Genomic DNA, 27,978 nt, shown 5'->3' on the forward strand with positions numbered 1-27,978 from the left:
GGTGGAGTACCAGCAGTGCTGTAGTGGTGGAGTCAGTGCTCTACATGCCTTGCCAGTGTAGACAGGGATTGAGCAAGGGCACCCAGGGCTTCTTTATTGCGCTGTAACTCACAAGTGTAGCCAAGGCCTTTAGTGTTCAGATGAGACTTGCCTAAGGTTTGATGGGGCAGGAGAGAAAGGAAAACTAAACCAAAATTCCATGTTGTGTATCTTTGTCAGACAGCGGGCAAAGTACAGGTAGAAGACATAAAATGAGGTTTTTACAGATTCATAACAGCACAGCACACCACGCTAATTTACTGACCAACTCCTATACAAAGTAGCAAGTGAAACTTAAAGAGCAGTAAAAATCCACTGAGATTTTCACTGTTGTACCTGCTGCTTTTGCCATATTTGTGTAATTGCCTCTCTGTATCCTGCCTTACAAATGGACATTTAAGTTTCTGCATTGTTGGCTACTGGAAATTGACTGAATTAATATCCCATCGCATTAGGACTGAAAAACACTTCTTTAACCTCTCCACCTCAAAACAAGCATTAACCTACAGATGACAACAGAACAATACTAAAATGCTAGTGAAATCAGTGCTATCATATAAGTAGAAGAAGAAATTACTTTATTTCAGTCATTATGATTCACTTCTAGAATATTGTTGTAGGAACTTGAATATCCTCATCAAAATATGGTTTACGCAACCAGTTCTCTTCTCTTAACTTTAGAGCAGGGAGATTCAATCATCTTGTTTCTTTTTAGAATGGTGGCTCTTTCAAATGGGTCACCCATATGTTGGGTTTATTTTTAATGCAACTTCTCTTTTGATCGGATTGGAAAGTTCCAGGCCATCTCGGTTCTAAGCTAGATGGGCCTAATGCTCCAGTTGCAAATGTTCCCAAATATAGTTAGATTAGGAGTCTGGAGGGTTTTGTTTGCTCCATATAGAGAAATAGGTCAGCAGACAACTTTGGCTCTGGATTGCACAGGTGGGCAGAACTTGGCTTGCAGGATCTGGTGATGTGTGAGCTTGGCTTTGAGACCCCAGATTGACTTTGCAGGATTGGCAGCTGCAGAAGAAACACACAGAGCATTTTACTTGTGAACTGAAAAAACTTTGATCTGGAATCACTGAGAGACTGTAAGCTTGCACTTTATGAAGTTGTCTTTGTATGAAATCACTTAGTACTGTACAACCACACTTTAATTGTCAATTCACATACTCAAATGCAGAAAGGGGACTTTAAATCAGAGGTACACAAACTTGAAAACTGGGTCCACTCAGTGTCTTCATACAATCAAACCAAATATTATTTTATCTACTGTTTGCATTAGGGTAGATCCAAGAATTCCCAACCAAGATGAAAGGTAAGCACACTGCAAACATATAGTCAGATGTTTCCTGCCTTGGATCTTACATCCAATAGAGAAGACAGGCAAGGGGTGGGAGAAAGGAAGTATTACTATCTCCATTTAATAAACCATTAAATTTCTTTCACTTGTCAATTATATTAACTTAAGATATATTTCAGGAAGCTGCTGCTTTTATTTACAGAATTTTAAATAAAAAGATTCCAGTAGCTAAAGCTGCCAATATAATAAATTTAAAGTTATAAAACATTCCCCTGCTTCCAGCTGTTGTTCATTTTCACATATAGCAACACAAAATCCCAGAGCCACTTATTCCCTAATTGTTTTTAATGCAAAATACAGTTCTCATAGAAAATACCTGTTTGTTTGGTGTCAGAGGCTAATTCATTGAACCTGATGATGTATTGTTGCAAGACAATGGTGTTCACTACAACTTCGCTCCTCTTTGCTGCTTCCGAGGTCCTTTTTATGGGCAGTAATACAGAATTTATTATAACTGCATATATAATTAGCAAGGGATAATTGTCTTAATTCGTATACTGCTTCCAGAATATTTTTTCTGAAAAACATCATTGTTCCCTTTTTAATGTGCTACAGAATGTTGAGCCTGCATACCCTTATGAATCATGGATAACTCATTTGTATCAGAGATTCACTGAGAATGACCCAAACCCTGCTCTTGCTAAATGAAGAGGAATAAATAGATATGTCGCTTCATCCTGCTCACTAAGAGGAAAGCCTCCATTCTTGCTATCGTTTGAAACATTTCCCTGGCTCCCCATAAAGACCACCTGGTTCTGTCCTCATTACATCAGTACATTAGTCCCTACACCCACTCCCTTCTGAATGTAGGGATTGGCACCCACACTGCAGGGCTCTTGTCATCAAGATTTGTTCTTTTTCCCCTACTCCAGTGCTGCTGCAAATAGCAAAGAGGTGAAAAGTCTTCACTAATGAAATGCTTCAGAGGAATGAGCAGTTTGAGGGACCCCTCTACCACCTACCTTTTGCTTTTACCAGGTAAATGCCAGCCTGGCATTGCTTTCCTGATCTCAGTGGATTCTAATTCTGAACCCCGTTGAAGAACAAATTATGCCAGACCAACCTATTTTCTGTCTTTGACAGGGTTACTGGCCTAATGGATAGGGGGAAAGCAGTAGACCTTTTAATAAGGTCTTTGTCACATTGCCATCTGACAAACTAGGGAAATGTGGTCTAGTTTGTTATAAGGTGAGTGCACAACTGCTTGAAAGAACATTCTCCAAGAGTAGTTGTCATTGGTTCACTGCCAGACTGGGAGAGTATATGTAATAGGGACCCACAAGGGTCAGTCTGGGTCAGTGGCTAGTCAATATTTTCATTAATGACTTGGATAATGAAGTGGAGAATATGCTTTTAAAATGTGTGGGCAACAGCAAGCTGAGAGGGGTTGCAAGCAATTAGGAGGACAGGATTAGAATTCTAAAGGACCTGGAGAATTGGTCTGAATTTAACGATGAAATTCAGTAAAGAAAGGGGCAAAGTACTTCATTTATGAAGGAAAAATCAAATGCACAGCTACCAAATGTGGAATAAATGGCTTAGGTGGTGGTAGTGCTGAAAAGTATCTGGGGATTGTAGCGGATCACGAATTGAATGTGAGTCAACAGTGTGGTGCAGTTGCGAAAAAAGCAAATATCAGTCTGGGGTGCATTAACAGGAGTGTTGTATGTAAGACACAGATGGTAATTGTCCCACTGTACATCAATAAGGCCTTGATTCAGCAAAGAACTTAGCCATGTGCTTTGCTGAGTTAGCACGTATATGCTTATTCTAGTGGTGCTGCTGCTCAGCTAAAGTTAAAGTTCTTAGTTCACCAGAGGTTACTACACCAACACTTGGGGACTTTTGGGATGCTAGTTGTCTCTAGTTTACCTTGTCCATTTAAATGCTAACACTCTTCTAACAGCTTTTAAAAATACAGAGAATATCTTTATATAGCTACCCTCTTTGCTTTCCTTCAATTATTTATTGGATACATTTGATCAGGGATGTTGACCAGCAGATGGGGATGAAGCTCCAAACCCATTCTGGTCTCATCTGTAAACTCTACAGACTTTCTGTAAACAGGGCCAGTCCTTCATTCCTTAAGGTAATTCAGTCTTTACTTAAGTAACATAAGGTTGAGGACACAAAATGAGTAAAAACCGAGAAGTGAGCTAATGCTGACACTCATAACTCATGTCATTATGCTTTTAAAAGAAGGCACGAATTACATTATTGCTGTTATAATGCTACAAATGAAGGTGGATAAAAAGAAAAGTCAGGAGGGGGGGCATTTGTAGCAAGATTTTGTAGGAGCTTTTGTAAGTTTCTAAGTGGGCTCTTCTTGGTGATATGACTGATGGGCAGCCCCACAGTCTGAACCTCCAAACGTTGTACAACATTGTCCCCCTTTCTCTCCCCCACACAATTCCTCTCCCCCTCCTGCACACAAAGGGGTTTTCTCTGTACCTTAAGGCATGTTGTCTTTGTGGAGTTACCAAGTGACTTGGCTCCAACTGTTGCTATTAGCTGATCACCAATAGGGGTGGTCAGGAGATGTGGTCCTCTGCACTGTTGCTAGCTGCTCTATGAGGAGAGCAACTGGATGTTCTTCTCTTCCTGTTGCTGGTCTTGCAAATCTTTCCTGTATAATGTTTGGGGTAGGAGCAGCTACTGGCTGGTAGGTCTTCGTAGCCTATGCTGAGCTCTGATTTTTTTTGCCTGTCCCTTTTATGTGCATGTAATAAACCTCTATCTGTGACCACATCTGGTAATGATACTCAAAGATTTTCAACCACAAGACCTGCCTTGCAATGTGCCCTGAATATCATCAAACTCTGACGCTGATGAACCTTGTGGGGAACAGATTCTGGGGTCCACAGCCTTCCACTTTGCCTGCCCTGGCCCTAGCAGCCAAAAACAAATCTAGGACTGGGCAGCTCCAGTATCTCAGCCGATATCTACTGATGACTGAAGGATGAACAGAGGGGCCATCTTCCATTTACATGAGTAGCCCTATGTAGAACCCATTGTAATAATCTGGTCTCAAGATGGCAAAGATATAAAAAAAACAAAGTCTGTGTTCTGAGTAAAGTTAATCATATGCATAAGTCTTTTCAAGATTAGAACCTAAATGTGGCTCTGTTGTGGTCTACTCATCAAAGTGAATGAATTGAAAATTCATTCTTACAGTGTCTCTTCCTTATGTTCTCCAGTGAGCCAGTGATTCTCTAATGTAAACTTTTCTGGGGGGAATAATTTACAATGAAGAAGTCACGGAAAATATAAAAACATAAGTGCTTTAAGGAGAAAGTTTATAAGTTGTAATAACTGGAAGAATTATCCTGAAACTCACATATTTTGCAGCAATTAGTATTGAAATAATGTAACCAAAATGATAACTTATCTATTGCCTTTTGGATATATGTAATAATGCTGTATTTAATTTGACACTGACATGTATATGAATGGGGTTTAATGGTTGAATAGTTTGCTTTTCCTTATAAGCAAAAGAGTCCTAGAAAATGTCTCACTGCATAGGTCTAGATTTCACAATCAGCTTCTTAATTTGGTCTCTTTAGATTTGATTAATAACACTATAAATACTGCATACATCAATCCCCCACACATCTCAGACCCAATCTATTAGGAAGCTTTTATAATAGCTGTTATACAGCTACAGCTTTTATAATATTTTTTTTCTGTAATCTTTAAGAAAACCTTGATAACAAAAAATAAAATTGGTTTGTCTTGACATACACTGTGGTAGTGATCACACCTTTGCTGTTTCCCACACTCTTAATAGTGATTTAAGCCTACTGCCACATTAAACAATGGTGTTAAAGGGTAAATGGTATTGTCATTGACTAACTTAAATAATGTGGTGTTTACCATCTACCTCAAGGGACTCCTCTGATTTCAAAGCATCATAACCTTTCAGTAAGTGCTGTTGTTTTGGGAAAAGGTTAGCTGGTTCTTATCTTTATTGCCTTTTAATCATCTCTCTGAATAGAGGCCAGCAGACTTAATAGATATAAGGAGCAAGCAGCCACTGAGTCAAATAAAAATATATTCATACATAGGTATGTAAAGGATGGACAGCAGTGTCTCATTTAAAATAAAAAATAATTAATAGATGCTAATAATCAGCCTTCAAGACCAGAAAGTATCTCAATTTACCTTTTTTTCTACAGAAACCTCAGACCAATTTAGAGTTACATAATGCTGTGCGGTGAGTTGACAAACATGTTGAAGTTACAGCTGGGTGGATATCAAAATGTTTTTTTTAAACAAACTCATTTGATAAAAATAAAAACAGAAAACCCAATCCCTGTGAATTTGCTTTGGTGGTATTTCAAGCCCCTTTCTTTGCTTTTCATGAACATTCAAACAAGGGGAATTTTTGTTAGCAAGGATAATCCCCAAAAGAGGTGTCAGAAATAGTTGTATGGATGCATTTGCACAAATATTCATAATGAAAATTTCTATAGCCATTTCAGCTTTCTTTGCTAGGAAAAAGGTATATTCTGAACTCCAAGGTTAGCTAACTTGAGTTAACTAATATGAGGTAAAATCCTAGTGAAGCTGAAAAAGTTTAGTTTTCACATGAGCTCCCACGTCGAGTTAAAGACTAGGAGAGAGAAAATGGGTGAAGTAATAATTTCTATTGGACCAACTTCTGTTGGTGAGAGAGACTAGCTTTCAAGCTTACCCAGAGCTCTTGTGTGGACAAATCCCTCCACTGGATCCCAGTCTGCTTCTGTTGCCGGTACTAAGGCCTTAATTTTCAGGGCATCAGCAGGTCAGAATCTAGTTCTATCCGTCAATGCCTGCATCTCCAGCCATGACTCCCTGAGATGGCTACACTTTCTCAGAGAAACGTCGCTAATGAAGCCTAGAAGAAGCAGATGAGAACCTAAGATGTTGGAGAATGCTACAAGGGTGTTTGGCCATTGAATAAACTTCCAGAGGAGATTAGATTAAGTAGAGTCTGGGCATTTTAGGGAATGTTCTAAGAAGCCTCCTCTCCATTAAAGCTTTCCTATCACAACCAGAATGGTGTTAAAAACTATAATAGATCTAAAACCTAACAGAGCTTGCAGTAACCAGAGAAGAGAGGGGACCAGAAAACTCCATGAAGTCTACTAGAGAGATCTGCTATGTGGATCAATTTGCCTGGCAAGTGCTTAGATACTGCAGTGAAGTATGCTATAGACAATGCTTTAAGATGGAAGGGGGACAGGTACAAAAACCACATACAAACAAGAGTAGTCTGAACTGTACATATCAATCATTCCAATAGGCATGATTACATACTCTACCTGAGGATCCATAATACAAACAAACTGTACTAAGCATAACCAAACTATACCTCACAGCAACTTTTGGTTAGTGACATCAAATGCAGTTGGGGTACAATGACTTTTGCCTTATAAAGGTTTCCAGTATTAGGGCTAAAGAATAGTCTTCATAGGAACAGTCCCACTGAAATTAGTGTGATTACTTGTGTCAAGAAAATGAGCAGGATTTTGCCCCCTGTGTGTTCTTAAGGATATGTTTCCCTGAAAGTAATAAGTGAAAAGTTTGCTGTTCTTTATCTCCAAGTAGCTACTAGGTTGTGGTTTTTTTTTACAAATCCTATTTTTAAAATTTATTTTGACATTATTTTAATTTCCATGTATATAAATTTAAGAACTAGCAGTAATGCAAGCTGAAGATCTTTCCTGATGTAAAATCCAACCAATTTACATATTTACAGTGTGATTTTTTCAAAAGCCTAAGTGTTGGCCAGCTTTGCCCTCACTGAAGTCAATCAGAATTTTATCATTTACTTTAATGAAAACAAAGTTAGGCTGATGGTGAGTGCTTTTGAAATTCCCACCACTTTACATAATTTTCCTCTCTTCCAAATGGATGATTTATTTTCTGTTAAAGAGAATACGAATGATTCTCTGTTTTAGCTGACTATTTGTCATTTTCAGGTTTCGTCCCGTGAGTGCAAAATGTAGTAACAGTCATTTGTACTCAGTAAAGAGAAATTTAATCAGTACATTCTATAGTCCAAAAAATGAAAAATGCATTTTGCAGGTCAAATGAACCTGTACTGTGTGTCATGCAAATGACTTATGTAGTTATAAATCAAACTTTTAAAAAATCATTATTTTTGTCAATTAGGATGTCTTTATTCATATCTAATAAAGGAAAGAGAAACTATACATAGTAACAAGAATAAGAAAGCCACAATCAACCATGTGATGCAATTACACAATATTCAATTCAAAGCTGAATAAAATGAAGATCTTAAACAGCAGCAGACTGTAAAGTCTAAAATTAAAAAGCAGTGGTATTAAACGTGGCAATGTGGGAATTGTGATAGAACAGATCAATAATTTCTCTCTCCTGGTATCTTGTTTCCAATACTGGCCTATATTGAATAATTCCAGGGCGACTCTCCTCCCAATACATACATACCTAGTGTACCAGGTTGCTTATGCAGCACTGTTATACCACAGTGGAGGACACTTTTTTTTCCCCTGAGTCCAGCTGCTGATCAGCGTATACCCTGAGGCATGAGAATTGATGATGGTCATGTCATTTTTATCTTAGCTAATGTAATTGCAGATTCTAGTCTTACAGCAAGACTTTATGTAATGACAGTGCGGGGGCATTCATATTTTGATGAGTGTAGTATAAATGCTTAGATAGGTATATAGCTAGAAAAAACTACAAGAGTTAATTCAAACTTTCCTTAATTATTTCTAGGGTAGCAGCTTCTGAACACAGCCAGCTGCAAAATGTAACCAGTGGTCAGACTAGCAAGGAAAGAAAAATGGTGGGGCCCTCTTGAAGTCTCCATCAAACCCCAAGAATAGGTACAGGAACTCCTCACTTAAAGTTGTCCTGGTTAACATTGTTTCGATGTTACGTTGCTGATCAATTAGGGAACATGCTTGTTTAACGTTGTGAAATGCTCCCTTGTAACATGGTTTGGCAGCCGCCTGTTTTATCCACTGCTTGCAGGAAGAGCAGCCTGTTGCAGTTAGCTGGTGGGTAGTTGGAACCAGGGTGGACCAGCAGCCCCCCATCAGCTCCCCACTCTCCTAAATTCCCTGCACAGCAGCTGTCTCTCCCCCCACTGCCATGTTCTGCTCCTGCCCTCTGCCTTGGAGCTGCTCCCAGAGACTTCTGCTTGCTGTACGGAGGGGAAGAATGGAAGAAGGGGGCTAATGTCAGGGTGTCTCCCCCTCCCCCCTGCTCCTGCACCCTCCTTACCCCATCTTCCATAGAGCAGGGGGGGACACACAAGGGAGGGAAGGAGCTTCTAGGCAGTAGCTGCCTTCTCAGGTCTCAGCAAGTTGATTTAATTAGCAAGGCAGTGTACTTAAGTCTGGGGTCAGCTACTTAAAGGGGAAATGCACATTTTTTTTTCTCTCACACACAGGTGTGTGTCTCTGCCCTCCCTCCTTTCCTGATGCCTTGTAGAGTGTTGAGAGTTAACCTTTGAGGGCTCAGTCAATTGCTAGTTCATTTAGCAGTAAGGCATTCCCTGGGAAATATCCCATCCTCTGACTCCTCCACCTCAACCAAGCTTCACAATCATCATCACTGTGTACCACTATTAAACTGTTTGTTTAAAACTTGTACTGTGTGTGTGTGTGTGTCTTTTGACTGGTAGAAAAAAATTTCCCTGGAACCCAACCCCCTCATTTACATTAATTCTTATGGGGAAATTGGATTCGCTTACCATCATTTCGCTTAAAGTCGCATTTTTCAGGAACATAACTATAACGTTAAGTGAGGAGTTCCTGTATATGTTTCTGATAGAATTGAAGTCTCTGTGCCTCATCAAGTCCAATCTGGCCTGCACTAGAAACAGAACTGAGGGAAATGCAGTTCTGTTCTTGAGACAAATCACTGAAATATTTAGGGACCAATCTTTAGCTGGTGTGAATCAACATAGGTCTAATTGACTCCAGTGTAGCTACACTAATTTGCCTCGGCTGAGGAGCTGACCTTTATGCCGTGTAAAGAAGCGTATATTTTGAAAGTGTGTTATGTAGGTGAAATTTTAGGTTCAGTTAGCTATGCCAGTTATAGGTTCCTGTGTTGCTTTTATAGTTACAAAAATACAATCTGCAGTGCATTGTCCAACCATAATAGTTATGAACAGGGCACAAACACGGTTGTATCCTTTTTTAAATATTAGAATGTGGATCTGTGCACATTTTCAAAAATATACATTTCTTCTCCTTTTGTCTTTTCCCAGAATATCTTTCATTCAGGTTATTATATTCCATAAAATAGCTTTTTACTGCCCTTGTATATTTAAATGTTTTGAAATTGACTTGTTTTTCAGCTCTGTACCTCTGTTCTTACTTTTTAAACTTGCTTTGGTGGTGCAGGGAGTTCCATGCAGGTTTCTTCCCTGCTGGTTTTTGCTAAAATGCGAATTATTTGTTTCTGCAATCTCCTCCCCGTGTGGTGATGCCAAGTGGTTGTCTCTTCCCCATGTTGACTTGATGGTCTTGTTTACCTTCTATTAAAATTGCTCTCCCATTGTCTCATTGTACACTAGAAATACCTTTTTCAGGTGACAGAACCACATTCCTTTGTTTGGGGTGGGGTACCTTCAGTGCTGCCTGGCAGACACACTTTGATAACATAATTTCCAATATAGCTGTAATCTTGAATTTGAGCTTCATACCTACACCACCCAATAATATTAATGATCAGTACATTGTTAACTATATCTAGAAGGTGTCATTAGTAAGTTGGGATACACTGAACTGGTCAGGCCAGCTGAAACTTACTCGCCAATATCAGTGAGCCTCTTGCATTGGGCTACTGCTAGAGTCATTTATACTGATCAGGACAGTGAAGACCCAATGGTGTAATGGTGGATCCTGGGGTTCCAGGAAACAGTGGGGCTGCCAATGGAAACCACACACTAGGAAACCTTTCCTCGAGCAGCCATAATGGTGAAGCTCACACTTTTCAGTCCACTTGCTCCCATGGAAAAACAATGTCCAAGAAAGGTGTGGCAGTCTCAAGCCATCTGCATTCACCAGTCCTAAACACATTTTGGTAATTTCAAATGTAAACATTTCATTCCACTTCTAGAATCTTTTATCTCACTGTTGTAACAATCCTGGATTTTACCAGTAGCCTCGAGGACCCCCTATCCCACTGCTTTTAGCCTAAACAATTCTGTTTGTACCAGATTTATCTCCAATTTTTGCTGAATTTCATAAACAATTTTATGTAGCAGGCTGAGGTGGACTCTTGTTGCCTTGGTCAACTTACAGTATAGGCCTCTGAACAATAGCAGTCCCATTGTACCTCAGTGAGATCAGAGTAGGATACAGTTTGATATGAGGAATAGACTCTGTCCCTTATCGATTTTTGTTTTCTGTTCTTGCATGTGCATTAGTCCAGGCTGTATATAGTGAAGTAGATGGAAAGCCCCTTAACACGCAGTGCTTCCAGTCTACATGTAAAATCAAGAGACCCCCACATTTGTGCTCAATCCACACGCATTGCTACCACAAAACTGTGTAGGTATCTTTTATTTCAGTTTCCTATGCCTCCATATAAACTCTCTCAACCATTTTTCCAGATCACATAGAAGCCTTTCAGGTTTATTTCATGACTCATACAGAAGCATTAACCTGCTGACTTGGTAATTAGTGAAAGAAGCAGTTGTTTTTAATTTGCATTGTAAAATATTTTGTTCATAATAATTCATCAGGTATTTTGATGTGTATACAGCTTAGTTATACTAATATATAATGGTACAGCACTTGTGGTACATCAGTCATATCCATTAAATGTAGGGCCTGATCCTGTTTCCATTGAAGCTAGGCAATGTGTTACCATAGGGCTGGTCCACACTAAGAAGCGGGGTCGAACTAGGGTACGCAAATTCAGCTACGTGAATAGCGTAGCTGAATTCGAAGTACCCTAGTTCGAACTACTCACCCGTCCAGACGCCGAGGAATCGAAGTCCGCGGCTCCAAGGTCGACTCCGCCACCGCCTTTTGCAGTGGTGGAGTACCAGAGTTCGAACTATCGCTTCCGGAGTTCGAACTATCGCGTCCAGCTTAGACGCGATAGTTCGAACTCCGAGAAGTCGAACTCACCGTGTCGACCCGGCTCGTAAGTGTAGACTAGCCCATAGAGAGAGTACAGTGGCACCAGGATCAACTTCATAGTGGGAAGCTTTCAGAAACATCTCCAGAAGGATATTTGAGGAAGGCAATCTCTTTTAAAACAATCATTAGACATTCGTTCCTCCTATGCCACTTACACATTGGGCAGTCCAGGTCCTGCATTGATCAGTCCCTCGATAGCTGTGGTACTTTTCCCCAGGTGATGCCACCATATACACTATCCTCTGCCACTGTCTTCCACCAATTCTCTCATCTTCCATACAGTGTACATGTCCCAGTCACGTGAGCATTTTTTCTTTATTTTCTAATATGTCCTGCTCTGCCTGCTCTTACTCTCACATTTATTATTTTGACTTTCCATGAACTGTGTAGTATCTTCCTCATCCATCTGTGATGAGCAGCCTCCACTCTCTTTTTGTTAGTTACTGTCAGTGGCCAAATCTCTACTCTGTACAGTAGCATGCTCAATACAATAACAAATGAATTTAAAACACTGGTGACATTCAAAACTGTAAATTTATTATTTAACAGGCCAATATTTTTGGTTCAGTAATTTATTTGCCCAGGAAAGCTTGGCCAGGGTGTAAAATGACTTGTTTTAATTGTAAGCCATGTGTCTGCCTCTATCATACTACAGAGTTCACTGATGCACCAAATGAAGTAGCTTCACCAAGGACTCACACAGTGAATCGACTGTTTTACAAGAGGCTACGGCTGGCTTCCATTATTTTATTCTGTAACTATTACATCCTGTGGCCTCCATGCTGTTCCCGTTACCAGGAGATTTCTGCCTCTACTGAGAGTCCATCAGTGCTCTTAAGAAGACATATTTCTGAAATGCACAAAAGTCACCATAGTAATTGTTTTAATTTATAAGTTTTCACTATGAGCCCTTTTGAAAGGATCTAATTTTAGATGGGTGTATCTAGCCAAATACTACTAAAATAGTATTCAGCTGCCCAGAATTGTCTATTTTTATGCAAAATGTATACAATTTTGTGAGGGGAGGGAGGACAGATTGTTTCAATTTCTAAGGAGCATACATTCCACATATGATCCATATTTATTTGTACTTTAGCTACGATGTTTCCTTTAGACTTAACACATCTCACCTTGAGCTGTTTGGTTTTTTAGATCAAGGTTTTTTATTTACTAGTAGGAAAGTCCACATATTCATTACAATGGGTCTTACACCTGCTTACAGCTTACTGGAGGCAGAACCAGACCTGTCAATTAAGGCAGGTTGGTATTGTCCACACCCTTGAAGACCCAGCCAGATTAATTTGCCTCTCCCACCTGCAAGAAGGCTTTAGCAAACCTTCTGCTTGGAAGAACGAGAAAACAAAACCACTGAAAAGACGTATCTTTCATTCTCAATGTTGAGTTTATTGGTGGTATGAGGCTGTTATTTAACCTCAGGGGCTCTACAAAAAGATTGTTGGAAGCCCTCTTCTGATACTGTGGTGGCTGCCTTGCTTCTCAACTCTACAGCAATGGGGAGAAATCCCTCCTGAGACCTAAATCTTGTACTGAATGCCCTGACTAAGCATCCTTTATCTAAACTTATGTGAACATGCCCTTTTCTCTAGTGGGGAAGTCTGAAGATGCAACCCATGAGGCACAAAGATTATAGTTCTGAGGAACACTTAAACAGTCACATTTTCCTTAATTTTCTTCATGGGCACTGTGTGCGCATGTGCAACATATGTTTTCCAGTATCTGAGGTGAAATTTGGTAATTCTATACATTTATTTAGTTATCTAACTTGAAGTAGTCTTCCAAAGCAACCCTTGGTGTTAGTTTTATACAGCTTTCTTCAGTTCACATGGAACACTGGAGTACTCTGTTGCTGCGTTATTTTACATAAACTAGTATTAGTTGCAAGGCTTTTGTTAGCTGAAAAATACATGTCTGACAAAACACTTCAGAGTGAATGACTGACAGGTGTTTTATTATAGTAAAAAGTAGGTAAAAATGCAAAAACAAAAGTAAGATACAAAAGCTTAGTTGGCATGTTACATTTCTTCAATGATACTCTTCAGCACAGCTAATCCATTTAAATTCTTCTCATTATATTTGTATTTCAATATCTTTTCACAGATGTCTCTAATATTTGATTTTTGTTGCTCCTAATTGTATCCTTGAATCAGAAAGGTGCAGAGCACCACCAATCGGAATTGAGGGTGTTTACCCCTTCTTAGGAAGAGCTAAGCATCTCATAGGACTGGACTCTATTTTTATACATCATCTAAATCTGGCTTCTCTACAAATTTACTTTTGATCTCAGTGTTCTAAGGAATGTATTTCTCACCTGCCTCCATTCCCCAAACTTTGTTTTGTGTGTATGTAGGTCTCATGAAGATTGAGAGTCTAACAGCTCTTACTTGCTATAAGACAAGTATGGACTTGTATTGGTCTGTATCAGCCTATTGGTTTCACTTCTGAGAAGGCCACTGCTTGTCTGTTATTTCACTAATAAAATAACTTTTTGACTCTAATCTTAATTTCAGCTAATAATAGAATAGTATACAGTAGTGATTTCAGCTAATGCCCGGCTATAGACAAATCATACCCCCCTTTGGAGATCTGTATGACTCTAATGTGGAAGTGGTTTATAGGTGGTCAAAATCTCTATTTGGAATATGAAACATGTCACTTTCATAATGCAGCCAAATTAATTCTTCTTTTAGTTGATTTTTTTTTGAGATCCATCCTTATGGGAAGTTTTATCCCCATATTCTATTCATGAAGGCTGTATCTAAATTGATTCAGATCTTTCATCTGATTGTTTTCTTTTTCACTACACTTTAGCATGCACTTAATTCAGGTGGATTCCGTGCAGCGTTGGATGGAGGACTTGAAGTTGATGACGGATTGTGAATGTATGTGTATTCTTCAGTCCAAACCAATCAGCACAGAGGAGGATGCACAGAGTGAACTTATCCTTTCATCACAACATAGTGCATATGATAACTTACAATTATTGTTAAAAAGAGCTTGGATCATAAGCACGGAGTTGACCAGGATTGCTCAAAAACTAGAGAAGAACAGATGGCAGAGAGTTCACAGCATGACAGTAAGAGTCAATTGTCACGTACGTTCAATGATAAATGAATACAATAGCTTCACTAGAAATTCCTCAGAAGAAATGCACCAGGTACGACTATTTCTTCAATATTGATTTGTTTGTCAATTTGAATTTATAAACTATATTTAGAATTTGGGAGTGGATCGATCTGGTGAGGGCAACCTTTGTATTTTTTTATTACAATAATGGCAAATCATCTGAACAGTGAGAGAGACTCCATATTTCAGAACCATCCAATCCCCCTGTGGGTGTGTAAACAAACATGTCTTATGTTTGGATCAGTGTTTTTATGGGCCTGATTCTGCCACCTTTACTTATGTCGAGTAGTTCACTCCATGTGGACTACTGAAATTGAGTCTTATTTTCAGTTAAGATGTAGAAAATGTTCTTATGGGACTGGCTTAGCTTCTGTTTTTATCTCTATTACAATTAACCACAGGTGACAATAAAAAGGGAAATTAAAAAAATTGGTGTTCACAAAATATCTTCTTGACTATTTCTAATTTACTGTAATCAAGTGTTTTTCTCTTATTGAAAGAGGATATATCTTGGATACATTATTTCAAAAATATTTTTGCCTTTTTTTCCCCCCCTGCAGTTTGAAAAACTTTTAATTGAAAAATGTTCGGAATTTACAGCAGTCACAGAAAGGTAACTTAAATTTCCTGAACTGGATAGTCAGTTTTGCTTCCTAATTATTGGTTACAAGTTGTGGCAATTTTAATGAGGGAGGCAAATCCAACTAACACTTATTGAACGTTTAATTGAGCATGTGCAGCTTTCATTAAAAAGCCCTCTGATTATTGGGCCATCGGTGCCTTGAGTTAGGTAAAAAGCTTTTTACAGATGCAGACTAACATGGCTACCCCTCTGATACTTAGCTATATCCGTATTTAGACCCTGATCTTTCGTTAGGATCTGTTGCTGAACAGGAAACTTGGCATAGCACAAGGATCAATGCAGTGTATTGTGATGCTTTACACCCTCAGGGCTTTAGGCACTGAGGGTGAAAAACTTGCTCTATTGAAATCAATAACAAAACTACCATTGACTTCAGTTGGACCTGGATTTCAAGCTAAGTTTTAAATATGCAGTCCTCGTTCATGTTTGAAAACAATGATACCACATGTTCATGTACTGCTGCAAGTTTTTTTGTTAGTCTGTTCCCTAAGCACAGATATGCATTCACTTGTGTTAGTTAAATTAGAGTCACTGATATAAGCACCATACAACATTGTTAAAGTGAGAGTTGTGAAAGAATTCTTCTCATGCTGATGCCCTGATTCTAACAGAACTTTCCTTGTTTGCACAGTCGTGCCAATCAATAGTCTCATTTGATTTACTTTAAACACTGAGCCTGTCACTCATCTTGGGGCATCTTTGGGAAAAAACCATAATGTATAATTACCAGAAAATAGAAAATGTGTTTCTTGAACACTGTTGTTCTTCATGTGTGTCCTAGAGCAGGGTTTCTCAAACAGGGGTCTCTGCTTGTGTAGGGAAAGCACCTGGCGGGCTGGGTCGGTGTGTTTACTTGCCCTGTCTGCAGATTCAGCCAATTGCGGCTCCTACTGTCTGCGGATCACTGCTCCGGGCCAATGGGAGCTGCTGGAAGCAGCGCCTCTGATGGGGTAGACAAACCCCACACTGCAGCGCAAGGGATTAAGGAACAGCTTTGGGGCCCAGGCAGCCCTGCCCAGACATATCTGCAGGGCTTGCACAAGCTGGAGGCTGGGCTTTAAAAGGGGGAGCAGAGCAGCTCGGAGTCAGGCAGTGGAAGGGAGCAGACAGCTGATCTGAGTAGAAAGGACTGCCCAGGAGCTCACTGCCTGGGACCTGACAACACAGATCTGTGCAAACACACAAAGGAGAAGCAGGAAACAGAGTGTGCAGGTCAGAGACTTGATTGAAGTGATTTAGTCTGGGAAGCTGAAGGAGACCAAAGTAGGAAGTGGTCAGGGGAGGCAGCAGCTTACCTCCCCAAGGTGTTGGGTGTAGCCACCCCTGGGCTCCCCTACTCACTCCAAAAGAACAATACAACAAGAGCCTTCACTTCCAGCGAGAGGGAAGCTGGAAAAGACACCGACTGTTCAAAGGCCCAGCCCCGAATGCTCCTGTACTAAAAGGAAGGACTGGAAACCATTGGGGTGGGGGCACTGAAGGACAGGACTGTGCTTCAACAGGGAAATGTAGTGTCAACTATCACCTGGCCACTAGGCCAACTGTCAGTTTCAGTTGTTCATCTTCTACAGCCCCATTGACTTCAGTCAGAGCTGTAAATGTTGAGCACTTCTAAAAATCAGGCCATTTGTGCATCTGCTTCAATTTATATGGGCTATGGGTGGTGGATGGGAAGTGGTGAGGTTAAAAGAACTGCTGAAGGGAGTGGAAACAGGGGTGTTGAATGACCGAACTGTTTATTGCTTTGCTTTTTCTGGGTTTTGTTGGTTGCATATATGATCTACCAATCTTAATTCAAGTGAATGAGGTTTTTTTGTGGGAGAATATTATATAACCCCCCTGGCCCCTCTGCCAGCTGCTTTCAGACCTGAACCCCCTCCTGCACCCCAGCTCCTTGCCCCAGGTCGGAACCCCCTCCCATACCCTAACTCCCTCCAAGACCCTGCTCCCCAAGACCCTGCTCCCCAATGCCCTGCCCTAGCCCCGAGCCACCTCCTGGACCTCAAACTCCTCATATCTGGCCCCATCGCAGAGCCCACACTCCCAACTGGAGCCCACACCCCATTCTGCACCCCTGCCCCAGCCCTGAGCCACCTCTTGCACCTCAAACCCCCCATTTCTGGCCCCAGCCCAGAGCCCGCACCCCCCAGCCGGAGCCCTCACCAGCTCCTGCACCCCAACCACCTGCCCATTCCCAATGAAAGTGAGTGAGGGTGGGGAAAGCAAGTGACGGGAGGAGGGAGATGGAGTGAGCAGGGGGCAGGGCCTCAGGTAGGGGTGGGGTGAGGGTGTTTGGTTTTGTGCGATTAGAAAGTTGTCATCCCTAATCCCATCAGATTTCATAAGATAAGCAGAGTTGGGCCTTGTCAATAATACTCAGCTAAGATATCCAAAGACAACTAAAGTGCTCTAAGAAGTTGTGCGCATGATCTGTAGATCTCTCTAGTCTTTGTCTGTATGAAAATTATGCCCCTCCACAGTGCTAGGAGGAACTGTACAAATGGAGGTGCAATCTTTTAGATTTGATACAAAATTGAGACCCTGACTATTTGTGGCTGTTCGAATATCTAATGACATATTAGACAAGAGTAAGGATGTTAACCCTGGTAATCTGCCCCAAATATTTGGATAATATTTCTTATTGTTGGCATAAAGAATGTTGTTGTTGTTTAAAAATAATTTGGCTACCTAAATTCTCCTTGTATGTGTAAAAGTTATTCTTCATCTTCCCTCGTCAAAACTGTAGACAAGTATCAGAGGGGTAGCGTGTTAGTCTGGATCTGTAAAAGCAGCAAAGAGTCCTGTGGCACCTTATAGACTAACAGACGTTTTGGAGCATGAGCTTTCGTGGGTGAATACATCTGACGAAGTGGGTATTCGCCCACGAAAGCTCATACTCCAAAACATCTGTTAGTCTATAAGGTGCCACAGGACTCTTTGCTGCTTCTGTAGACAAGTGTTGTTGGACACAGAATGGCTGTTGCATTCAATCCTTGAGGTTGCTATATTTCCGTAGTGGTAAGAGGGCTAATTTCTGCTCTCAGGTACACCATTTTAAACTCAGACTAACTCCATTGACAGGGACAATTTGACTCAGACTTATTAGGGCCTAGATCCTGCTTCCATTTAAAATATGGGAAATTAAACTTATTGTGAAAAAATGTGGCTCTGCAAATAGAGGATGTAAGTACCTACAACTGAAATGCAGACACCTCAGGGTGGATCGCAGCAGTCATTTGATGCACAACACCACTAAGCTTTAGTCAACAGTGGGTGGAGTTACTTTGGATATATCCCAGTGTACTTGAAAGCAGAATTTGTCAGTCTATGAAGTGCATTATGAACCTGTTAGATATTAATTTATAATATTATCATTTTGCCTTCTTCCTTACCTTCGACAGACAAGACTTTGCTAAAAGCCTTTTCTGACGTTAACTATAATAAGGCTGCACCTTGATTTGAACAGTTGAATCTTCATTATTAACATTTGTGCAACATAAAGTGCTTGGTTGGCTCAATCAGCTAGATAAAGGTGGTGCCTAATGTGTGTATTTTTCTCATTAGTTTCCTTTCCATTCTTTTCAGGTGCATACAAACTGAAGACGAGCGGACATTACAGTCCATGAAATCTTGTATTAATGAAACATTAACCACAGTCGCACAGTATTTCGGCCAGTTGATAGAATTGGCCTTAACATATGAGATACAGGTCAGTAAAAATTGAATGCGTTTTTTTAAACATTGTATTGAAGGTGAGTGTTTTTTTGGAATGGTGGAAGTAAAATATTTACAGCCCTCAGTCCCTACAAACCTGAGGTTGGTGCTTCAAGCATCCTGAAAACAGTTCCAATTTTGTTTTGAGACAGAACATCCCACAGGCCCTGAAAGTAACCTATTCAAGTCTTCACATAGCCCATCACTGGTCAGACCCTTCTTTGATTTCATGCACACTTAGTTTTTCCAGAGCACCAGTATCCTTCACTTTCTCTGTTCATTGATCTGGTTCTGATGTCCGCAACAAAATGATCATGTGGCTGCCTGAGTTGATCACAATCTGCTGTCAGGCTCTCTTCAGTTTAAAGGAGCTGACCTCTGGGCAGAGTCCAAATAGTGATTCCGTGCAATGGATCTGCTTCCACTCTTGTTGTTGTTATGCTTATTACAATAGTGCCTAAGGACCAACCAAGAATGGGGCCCCAATGTGCAAGGCACCGTACAGAGTAGTAAAAAGGGTAGAACACACAAGCAGAGTAATATGAGGGGTGGGCTTAGGAGTGGATCAGCTAACTAGAAAGAGAAGGTAGATGAAAGGGATGGGGAGGGGTTAAGAGGGGCAGGTATGGAAGACAGGTGAGGAGACACTGAGGGAGAGGGGAAGATGGGATTGGTGAAAACGTCCAATCGGCACAGGACAGTCAAAACCGTGGGAAGTTCTCTGAATGTCCCTGCATTGACTGTGTCTGCCCCTACCAGACGGAATCTTCAGCTCCTCTCTGCCGTTTTTTTCCTCACGGCCATGTGATGGGAAGGTGGGGAGGTGCCATGTGGGTCCTAGTGCCCCCAGAGCATCCATGGTCTCTCCTGCACAGTTCTGGGTCAAGGGGGGTGCTGGGGAGGAAGACTGGCTCCAGTGGGGCCCCATTTTATAATCTTCTGCCAGGGGAGCAGTCCCTGCTTTTGGCTCCTACTGGCTGGAGTTGCTGGCTGGCTCCTCTCCGCAGGTTTTCCCCACAAGGCCACATCTGTCCTAGACTTTAGGCTCTAGTGAGTGAAATATGTAATTGTGTATGAGATAAACAAGCCCATTCTTTCTTTTCCCTTCCCCATTTAATCACCTTTTGGAAATATAAGGACTGGGACTCTGGCATTGGACTGGGATTACATAGTTTAAATCTAGGGTAAATAAATATGTATTGTAGTATTTGTGCATACTTCAGAAGCTGATGCTAATACAGCCCAGAAACATTATGTTTTCACTGCAGAAAAGGAACATGAAGGCTGAGAATGGAGGAAATAGTTATAGTACTTTGAATACTTTGCCAAAATTAAATTGCTTCTGTGCTCTAATTTAGAGCAGAATTTAACTTGTTGTCTTAAGAGATTCAAACCCATTATGGCCTGTTTGTTACATTCCTCTCTTTCAAATATCTTAGTTTTAAAACAGATTGTTGCCCAGGAAAGGGGAAGCTAGAGAAGCGATTTTCAGCATCCCAGAGCTAAGTCAAGGTAACAAGCTGCCTGTTGTTGAGCTTTAGTTATGGTTTATGGGAACCATACGTAATGCCACAAATGATTCCAAGCATAAATAGCTGTGTAAATAATTTGTCATTATTTCAATTTAGCAAATAAAGTAACTAGCAAATAAAGTAACTCAGAGAGGTGTTTGCAGCCTCTGTGTGATTCTACAGCTGGTGCTCCCTACCTGTGTGTGTGTGCTGCCAGATGCCAGAAAGCCTGATTCAGCAAAACAGAGAGAGGGAGACCAGGCTAGTGGAGCAGGTGGGCTGAATGAAATCCCAGTGCATCAGGTAGCATCCCAGAAGGGGGGGTCCAATCCATCACAGTTAATGTTAAATTGTAAAATAATAGGTTCTGTGGCTTTCTAAGAAGACTTTTTGGGCAGTGGGGCTAAAAGTTAAAGACAGAAATACAGCCTGTTGAAGAGAAGAGAACTGAATTTTGGCTCATAAGCTATAAATGTGGGATTTTTCTCTGCACTTCTTCCAAAGATATGAGAAAAATAAAAATACATAGCTCCTTTCTTAAAGACTATTATCAGTGTGTATTTCTTCTTTGTAATGATAACATGCACTGGTGGAGAGAACAACATTAAATGTAGCATCATGGAGTCTCTACTCTTTTAACAACCCCCTTAATCTGCACAAATGCAATGGTACACATGCAAAACCAAGATAACAATTTAAAAAGAAAATGTGTATTTAATCAATTACGTTTACTGGAGACTTAATCAGTGGTTTTTCTGTCACAGGGCCATGCACTGACCCGTGAGACTTCCTTCATAGTTTGAGGGTAGTTAATAGATCTTAGCAGAATCCTATTTAGAACTGTGGAGCCTAGAAGAGGAAAAGACCTGTTAGGTCAGTAGTCTGCAGCATTACTCTGGCGTAAAAATAGGCGATTCATAGCATTATGTCAGTTATGAGCTAAGCAAATTAATCACCCTTTGCAAATCATAGAATAATTCCATGCTAAATCAAATAATGTTCTCCCAAATAATTGCAGTGCTCTTTGCTCAGTATGTTAAATGTATTATTTTCATTAATAGAGATCTACATATAAAGAGGTGTAGAGGCAAATTCTACCCTCAGTTCCATCTATGCAGTTGAAATAAATATGGTAATCCAATGTTAATAAGGGCAGAATTTGGCCCATACAATGTCTTCCTCTCTCTGTCCCTTCACTGTGTGATTAGTAACTTTGAAACTGGTTAAACTGACTAGATTCAGTTACTCCAACCTAAAAGAAAAACCTCAGCTCTCCCCCCTTGATTCTTCTTATTGGAAGTAACTGGTGTTTATTATCTTTTTGTGTTGCACAGAATCTTGTGAGACAAATAAACTCATCAGATAATATATATATCACAGAATCATCTACCATTGGTTTATTCAGCCTTACCCAAGAGGGTGCTCAATTGTGCCGCATCATAGCTAAGGTAAGGTGCACACAAATTCATTCAATGTAGAGTTAACTGGCTATTTTTTGTTATAGTTGCAATGATCCAGAGGTTTCCCAAGTATTGGGGGTGCAATGTTGGGGAAGCTACTTCCTGTTCTTAGAGCAATCCAGAAGTAAATCTAGAACTAGATTAATTACCATGTATTATGGGAATGGTTGGTTTAGAGTTACTAACTGGGCATTTATGATAAACATACTGTACAGATTGTAATATGAAATTTTATAGTGCAGCAGGCTGGTACTTTTTATTTCAGCGAATCCAGTTTAATGAAAAAAAATTTTACTTTAAGAAACCATGTTTTTCTTCTGTTATTTAAAAATATCAAAAAAGACAGACATACAGTGGAGTGTCAGCTGGGTAGAGGATGGCACAGATGCTGTTGCATTGCAGGTGTCATGGAACATGTGACCCTATCTCAGTACTGACATTTTAAGTGTAATTGTGGTATTCATAATATAGCTATTTATGTAGGAGTTGAATTTTTCATGAGGCGCTAATTCAATATTTTCCCCCTTAAATTTCCATCTGTGGGGCTAGAAGAGCTAAATGGTAATGATGTAATTCTAAACCTTCCTGAAATAGGCCATGAGCCAGTCTGAACACAAATGGAGCACAGCATGTTCGTTAAGGGGATAATTAGATCACATCACTGTGTTATGATGTCAACCCAGAAGAACCAGCCTTACTGGGGGGGAGGGATAGCTCAGTGGTTTGAGCATTGGCCTGCTTAAACCAAGGGTTGTGAGTTCAATCCTTGAGGGGGCTATTTGGGGATTGGTTCTGCTTTGAGCAGAGGGTTGGACTAGATGATCTCTTGAGGTCCCTTCCACCCCCAATAACCTATGATTCTACTGGAACCCAGCCTTATTACTGGCACATGAATTGGCTAGAGAGGGCTGGCTGCTTTCCTGTATGGCTAACCTTCTGCTGTCTATTCTCTAGGGATAGGCTTTTGTTGAGTTACAGGTTCTTTTGGGCTTCTTAGTAGTGTACACTCCCATTGTCACCACCCCAAACACTGTGTATTAGGCATTAGAGTGACCTCTGTAATTTATAACATACTGTCCACTGGAATTTTATGCTTCAGTGCCCTTATTTTACTCCAGTACAGCATTTTGAAAATTCACCTTGTGCCATTCAAAAAATCATATGCCATATACAACCCCAGTCTATACACAACTTCCATTGCTATCAGTGGGAATTCTGCCATGGACTGAAGGATATCTGAGAATAAAGGGATCTGTTGTTCCCTTGATATTCAGACCTAGCACCTGTTAATATTTATAAAACTTACATGGATGTACCAAGAGGAGAAATTAGCTGTGGATATCTTACATTTATTATGTGTTTTGCTTAACTATTTAATTCCATAAGCCATTACAAGAATAACTCCAGGCAGTTTTGTAGTAAGTTATCTTTTGCTACATGACAACACTTGAATTCCAGTTGGATCAAGATATTTTTTCTTATCGGGTATAAAAGGAGTATCATCTTCTTTTGAGACATATTGATTGATAAAACTCTGAATTTCTGGATGTATGTCTGAATTTAACTGATAACATCATTTTCAACATGAAAGGGCAATAGACATATGCAGAACTCAATTTTATCTGTCAATCATTTTAGCAGCTTTTAGAAACATTTGGCATCAATAAAGAGTAGGCTTAAAATGTTTAGTTTTTAAAACTGAAGATGCATTGTAAGGTATAGATACTAGAACTCTACTTGAAGTCCCAAAAGGAGTTTCAAGGAAGAGTGCTAGTTTATGACTAGAGTGAAGACCAGTATACTGTCAAAAGAACTAAAAACCTGTATTTATAAATTTGTTCTCAAATCTACAAGAAAATTAATAACCCCAGGAGAAGATATGTCTTTTAAGAAACTCATGGCCGAATCAATAATACATGAACCCCAAAAGAGTTTGAGTGACTTCAAATTAAAGTAAAAACAATTACTGGTATAGTTTATCAATGAAAGTGGAGGCTTGAGCTATGTATGTTGATATCCTATGCTATTTGTAAAATTAATTGATGCCAATTTCTCTAACATACTTGTTCATGATTTGCCAATATTTATATGGATCCTGAAAAAGTAACTTAGGGTCTGATCCAAAGCTCACAGACGTCAATGAAAATACTTCCAGTGGGTTGGGCACTAATAGACTTTACAAAAAACAGTTTTATTAGTTTTATTTTGTTAGCCTCATTGCAGTTCATTTTCTCCTACAACCTAGTATAATATACTTATCTTGTATCACTTAATTAACTTTATTTAAATGCTTGAGTTAAATGTTTAACTCAATAGCTCTGCAAAATATCAAGAGGAACATGTGTGCTAGTATATTTATATGAACATTGAGCAACATCTTTACTTTAAAATGTAATGGAGAATAGTATCCCCTCTGCTCCCCAAAATTGGCAAAGATGCATCTGCATAGAGCCCAGTGGAGGGATGAAAACAACCCATTTCATGCAGAATGGCTTTTTCACACAAAGAAGATTCTATTGGCATGTAATAATACTAACACCTAACTCTCATACAGCACTTTTCATCAGCAAATCTCAAAGTGATTCACAATTTTTTATGTGTTTATCCTCACAACACAGCGCTGTGAGGAAGGGAAGTATTATTATCCCCATTTTTACAGATGGAGAACTAAGGGCTTGTCTCCACTTACCGTGGATCAACACTGTGTCGATTGATCCACAGGAGGTCGATTTAGTGGGTCTGGTGAAGACCCGCTAAATCAACAGCTGATCGCTCTCCTGTCGACTCTGGTACTCCACCGGAATGAGAAGCATAAGGTAAGTTGACAGGAGAGTTTCTCCCATCGACCCAGCACGGTGTAGGCACTGCAATAAGTCGGCCCAAAGAGTACGTTGATTCCAGCTATGTGAATAACATAGCTGGAGTTGCGTAACTTAGGTCAACTTAGCCCCATAGTGTAGACCTTCCCTAAGTTAAGGCACAGAAAGGCTAAATAACTTACCCAAAGACACAGGAAATCTGAGGTAGATTTTGAGGGTGAAAAGAAACCTTATATCTACTCTAAATGAGCAGCCAAGCATTCCCTCAATGTGAGGGAATCCCCAGCTGATATAAGCCAGCATAGCAAACTACGTCATCTCCTCCTTCACTTCCTGGGGCAGGAATTGTACTGCGAGTGGGAGAAGATGTTTCACGGGCTGAAGCACACTGTGCTCTGTAGATTGTTACTGTCATAATGGCCTCTCAGGAGACTTATAAGCTGGCTCAAGTGCCTCCTTTGGCTCCTAGCCAGTCCCAGGATTATTGAGCAGAAAGTTAGCTTAAAGCCACCTTTTGCCTTCTGTCCTTGTTAATGAGAATTTTAAGGTTTTCTATGGTGCTTCTGGAAATTCTGCTGTCATTTAGCTGCCTCAGTTCAGTCTGCTCTAACTAGAGATTGTTTCTCTAATGAACATTGCAGAGCATATTAGAACTGAAGTGATTACCTGCAGCTATCAGTATTAGTTATTCAAGGGATAAGAGGGCAAAGTATGTCACAGCTTTATAGAGGAAAAGCTGCACACTCTAAAATGCAGCCATTTGGCTGGGTTTCAAATGCAACCCAACATTTGTATGTTACTGTGATGTACTCAATGAATTACTCAGTCCAATGACTGTCCATCCTTTAAGGAAGCAGAACCATTAGTATGGTCTGATCTAAAAATCCATAGTTGAAATGTTGCCAAGTTTGTTTTAGTAACCTATCAAATTATTTAGAGATCTCCTGTAGACAGCACTAACTGCACATTGAGTTTGGGCTTAATGTTATCAAAATAAACATTTATTTTAAAAGTCCAATCTTATCTCTACAATTGTGAAAGGAAATGCTAACAAGATGATGCAGGCACATTTAGTGTAATGTTACAAACGTACATTGTACGTTTGGGCTGATGCGGTGTTACTCAGCAGTTACTTCTACTAGTGCAAAATGGCTGTAAAATGATGATCTTCAGTTTTGGTAGCATTTGACACCCAAATTGCACTGGTGTTAAAGACTACACAAGGTGCAGGGCAGTAGTGAATCGGGCCCTGTGTATGTTCACTTAAAAGAAAAAAGTGTTATGAATGTCCCCTAATATATAGTAAATACAGCAATCTGAATACCATATAAATTTTTAAACCACGACATGCACACAAATATGTGCACATGTATTAAAAAGGGCTAAAGTGCCATGGAAGAAAATAAAATGTCAATTTACCAAAAGCTAAGATGGATATATAGTGAAAATAATATTTCTCACATAGTTGTTGTTTGTATTTTTAAATGAATTCACTTTGGCTTTATTTGCACCCCTTTGTGTGCCATTTACTACTACAGATACTCATGGAAAATGTTTTTTAAGCTTTTGTGTTTTGAATACTCCCGGAAAGCAAGCCATGGAGATGACTGAATATTTCAAATAGTGAAGAAATTAGAGAAAATCTCAGTATGTTTGTATAAATGCTGTGAATAGAAAAGGAAGCAAAACTGATCAAATAGTTTTTCACTGATCTCTACCTCCAATGGTAAGATGATGATCTTGAACATGCACAGGTGGACAGAAAGGGAGATGAAGGAGAGTCTTTCCTCCACTCTTTTTTCATTTCTGCAAAGGCAAGCCACAGAACAAGTACTTTCATTTCCTGAATGCAAGGACAGTATGAGTTTGTTACTGACACTAGAATGAGACTTAGCACATGGTTCCACATTGGCCAGCAAAACTTTCCCAATGAAGGTTGGGGAGAACATGTATCATCCTGTAGAAAGGTGGCAGAGCTCCCACTCTGTCTCTTGGAGCTCTGGGGATTAGAAACTATTCTGAGGCAGCCAGAATGCTTCCTGGGACTCCCACTGATTCCCTCTATCACAGGCCCAAGATTATACAGACTCCATATAAAAAAGAATCTCCATCTACCCCTGAAGTGAAGGCACGCTGTGTGTGTGTGTGTGTGAAATGCCACAGCTGTTTAACAGTGCACTGCAACAACATACAAACCACAGGGGAGGTGAAGGCAGGTAGAGTTATTACCATGACCTGAATGTTAGGTTGAGTGCTATGGAATTTTTAATTTCATGAGGGTCAGGGCCTCTGCAAGCAATTCCAGCAGCCCCTTACATGATGCTGGCCCTTGGTTCAAAGAATATTGACTCAGAGGAAGAAAGGAAGCCCTGTACGGGGAAATCCTAGGAACAGCTAAACTAGTTTTGTGTGTGGTGGTGGTGTTCTGAATAAAGAAAAAACCCAGGATTGGGCTGTAAGTTTTATAATAATACATGGTCTGCGTGTGTGTGTGTGTGTGTGTGTGTCTGCGTGTGTGTGCATGCGCACACACACATGCACATGCTATGGTGACAATGGGATGGAGACCCTAGTAATGTGTATATACTTTTAAAAGCAAACAGAATTAAAGCAAGGGCTCGGCATAAGTTATTGGCTGTATCATTGTCTGGCCGTTGCAGGGCTATTTTCACAAAATTCTTCTCTTTATTACAGTATGTCTATTATATTTTTGTTCCCTTGGACCTTCCATGTCAAGACCCATTAATCATAGAACGATCATTAAAAGTCAGTCATTAGGCTTTGAGATCATAGGGAGACCTCAACAACCTGAGTTATAAATCTTAACCATGGAGTCTAGCACTTGTGGAAAATTGGTTTATGTGAAACAGATTGTTTCTAAATTAATTCTGCTTCATGACAGCTAAAAGAACCAACAAAAGCCAATAACAAATAAATGGTACATAAATAAAGGAAAAATACCACTCAAGAAACAGACCTTGCTGTAAGTGAATCAAATTAGCAGATGAACAATTAAGGGGTAATGCTAATGGTTTGTGATTTAATACTATGCTAATAGTCTCCTTAGGAGAGAGAAATGCTAAGGCTGAAACTGCCAATACTGGGCTTGATATTCTAATTCAAGCCTCTTAATTATGCCCCAGAGTGCT

At 40.0% G+C, this 27,978-nt stretch overlaps 1 protein-coding gene across 2 annotated transcripts in view; it reads left to right on the plus strand.

The window, feature by feature from the left end:
- The window catches only part of INSC (INSC spindle orientation adaptor protein), a 170,366-nt gene that overhangs the window by 66,863 nt on the left and 75,525 nt on the right, over positions 1-27,978 (plus strand). For both annotated transcript variants that reach the window (XM_039533206.1, XM_039533207.1), the window contains exons 3-6: positions 14,368-14,713; positions 15,243-15,295; positions 18,911-19,034; positions 21,885-21,998. In XM_039533206.1, the coding sequence (XP_039389140.1) occupies positions 14,368-14,713; positions 15,243-15,295; positions 18,911-19,034; positions 21,885-21,998 (637 nt within the window). The remainder of the gene's footprint in view (positions 1-14,367; positions 14,714-15,242; positions 15,296-18,910; positions 19,035-21,884; positions 21,999-27,978) is intronic.

Source organism: Mauremys reevesii, linkage group 4 (assembly GCF_016161935.1).
Source record: "Mauremys reevesii isolate NIE-2019 linkage group 4, ASM1616193v1, whole genome shotgun sequence".
NCBI lineage: Eukaryota > Metazoa > Chordata > Testudines > Geoemydidae > Mauremys > Mauremys reevesii.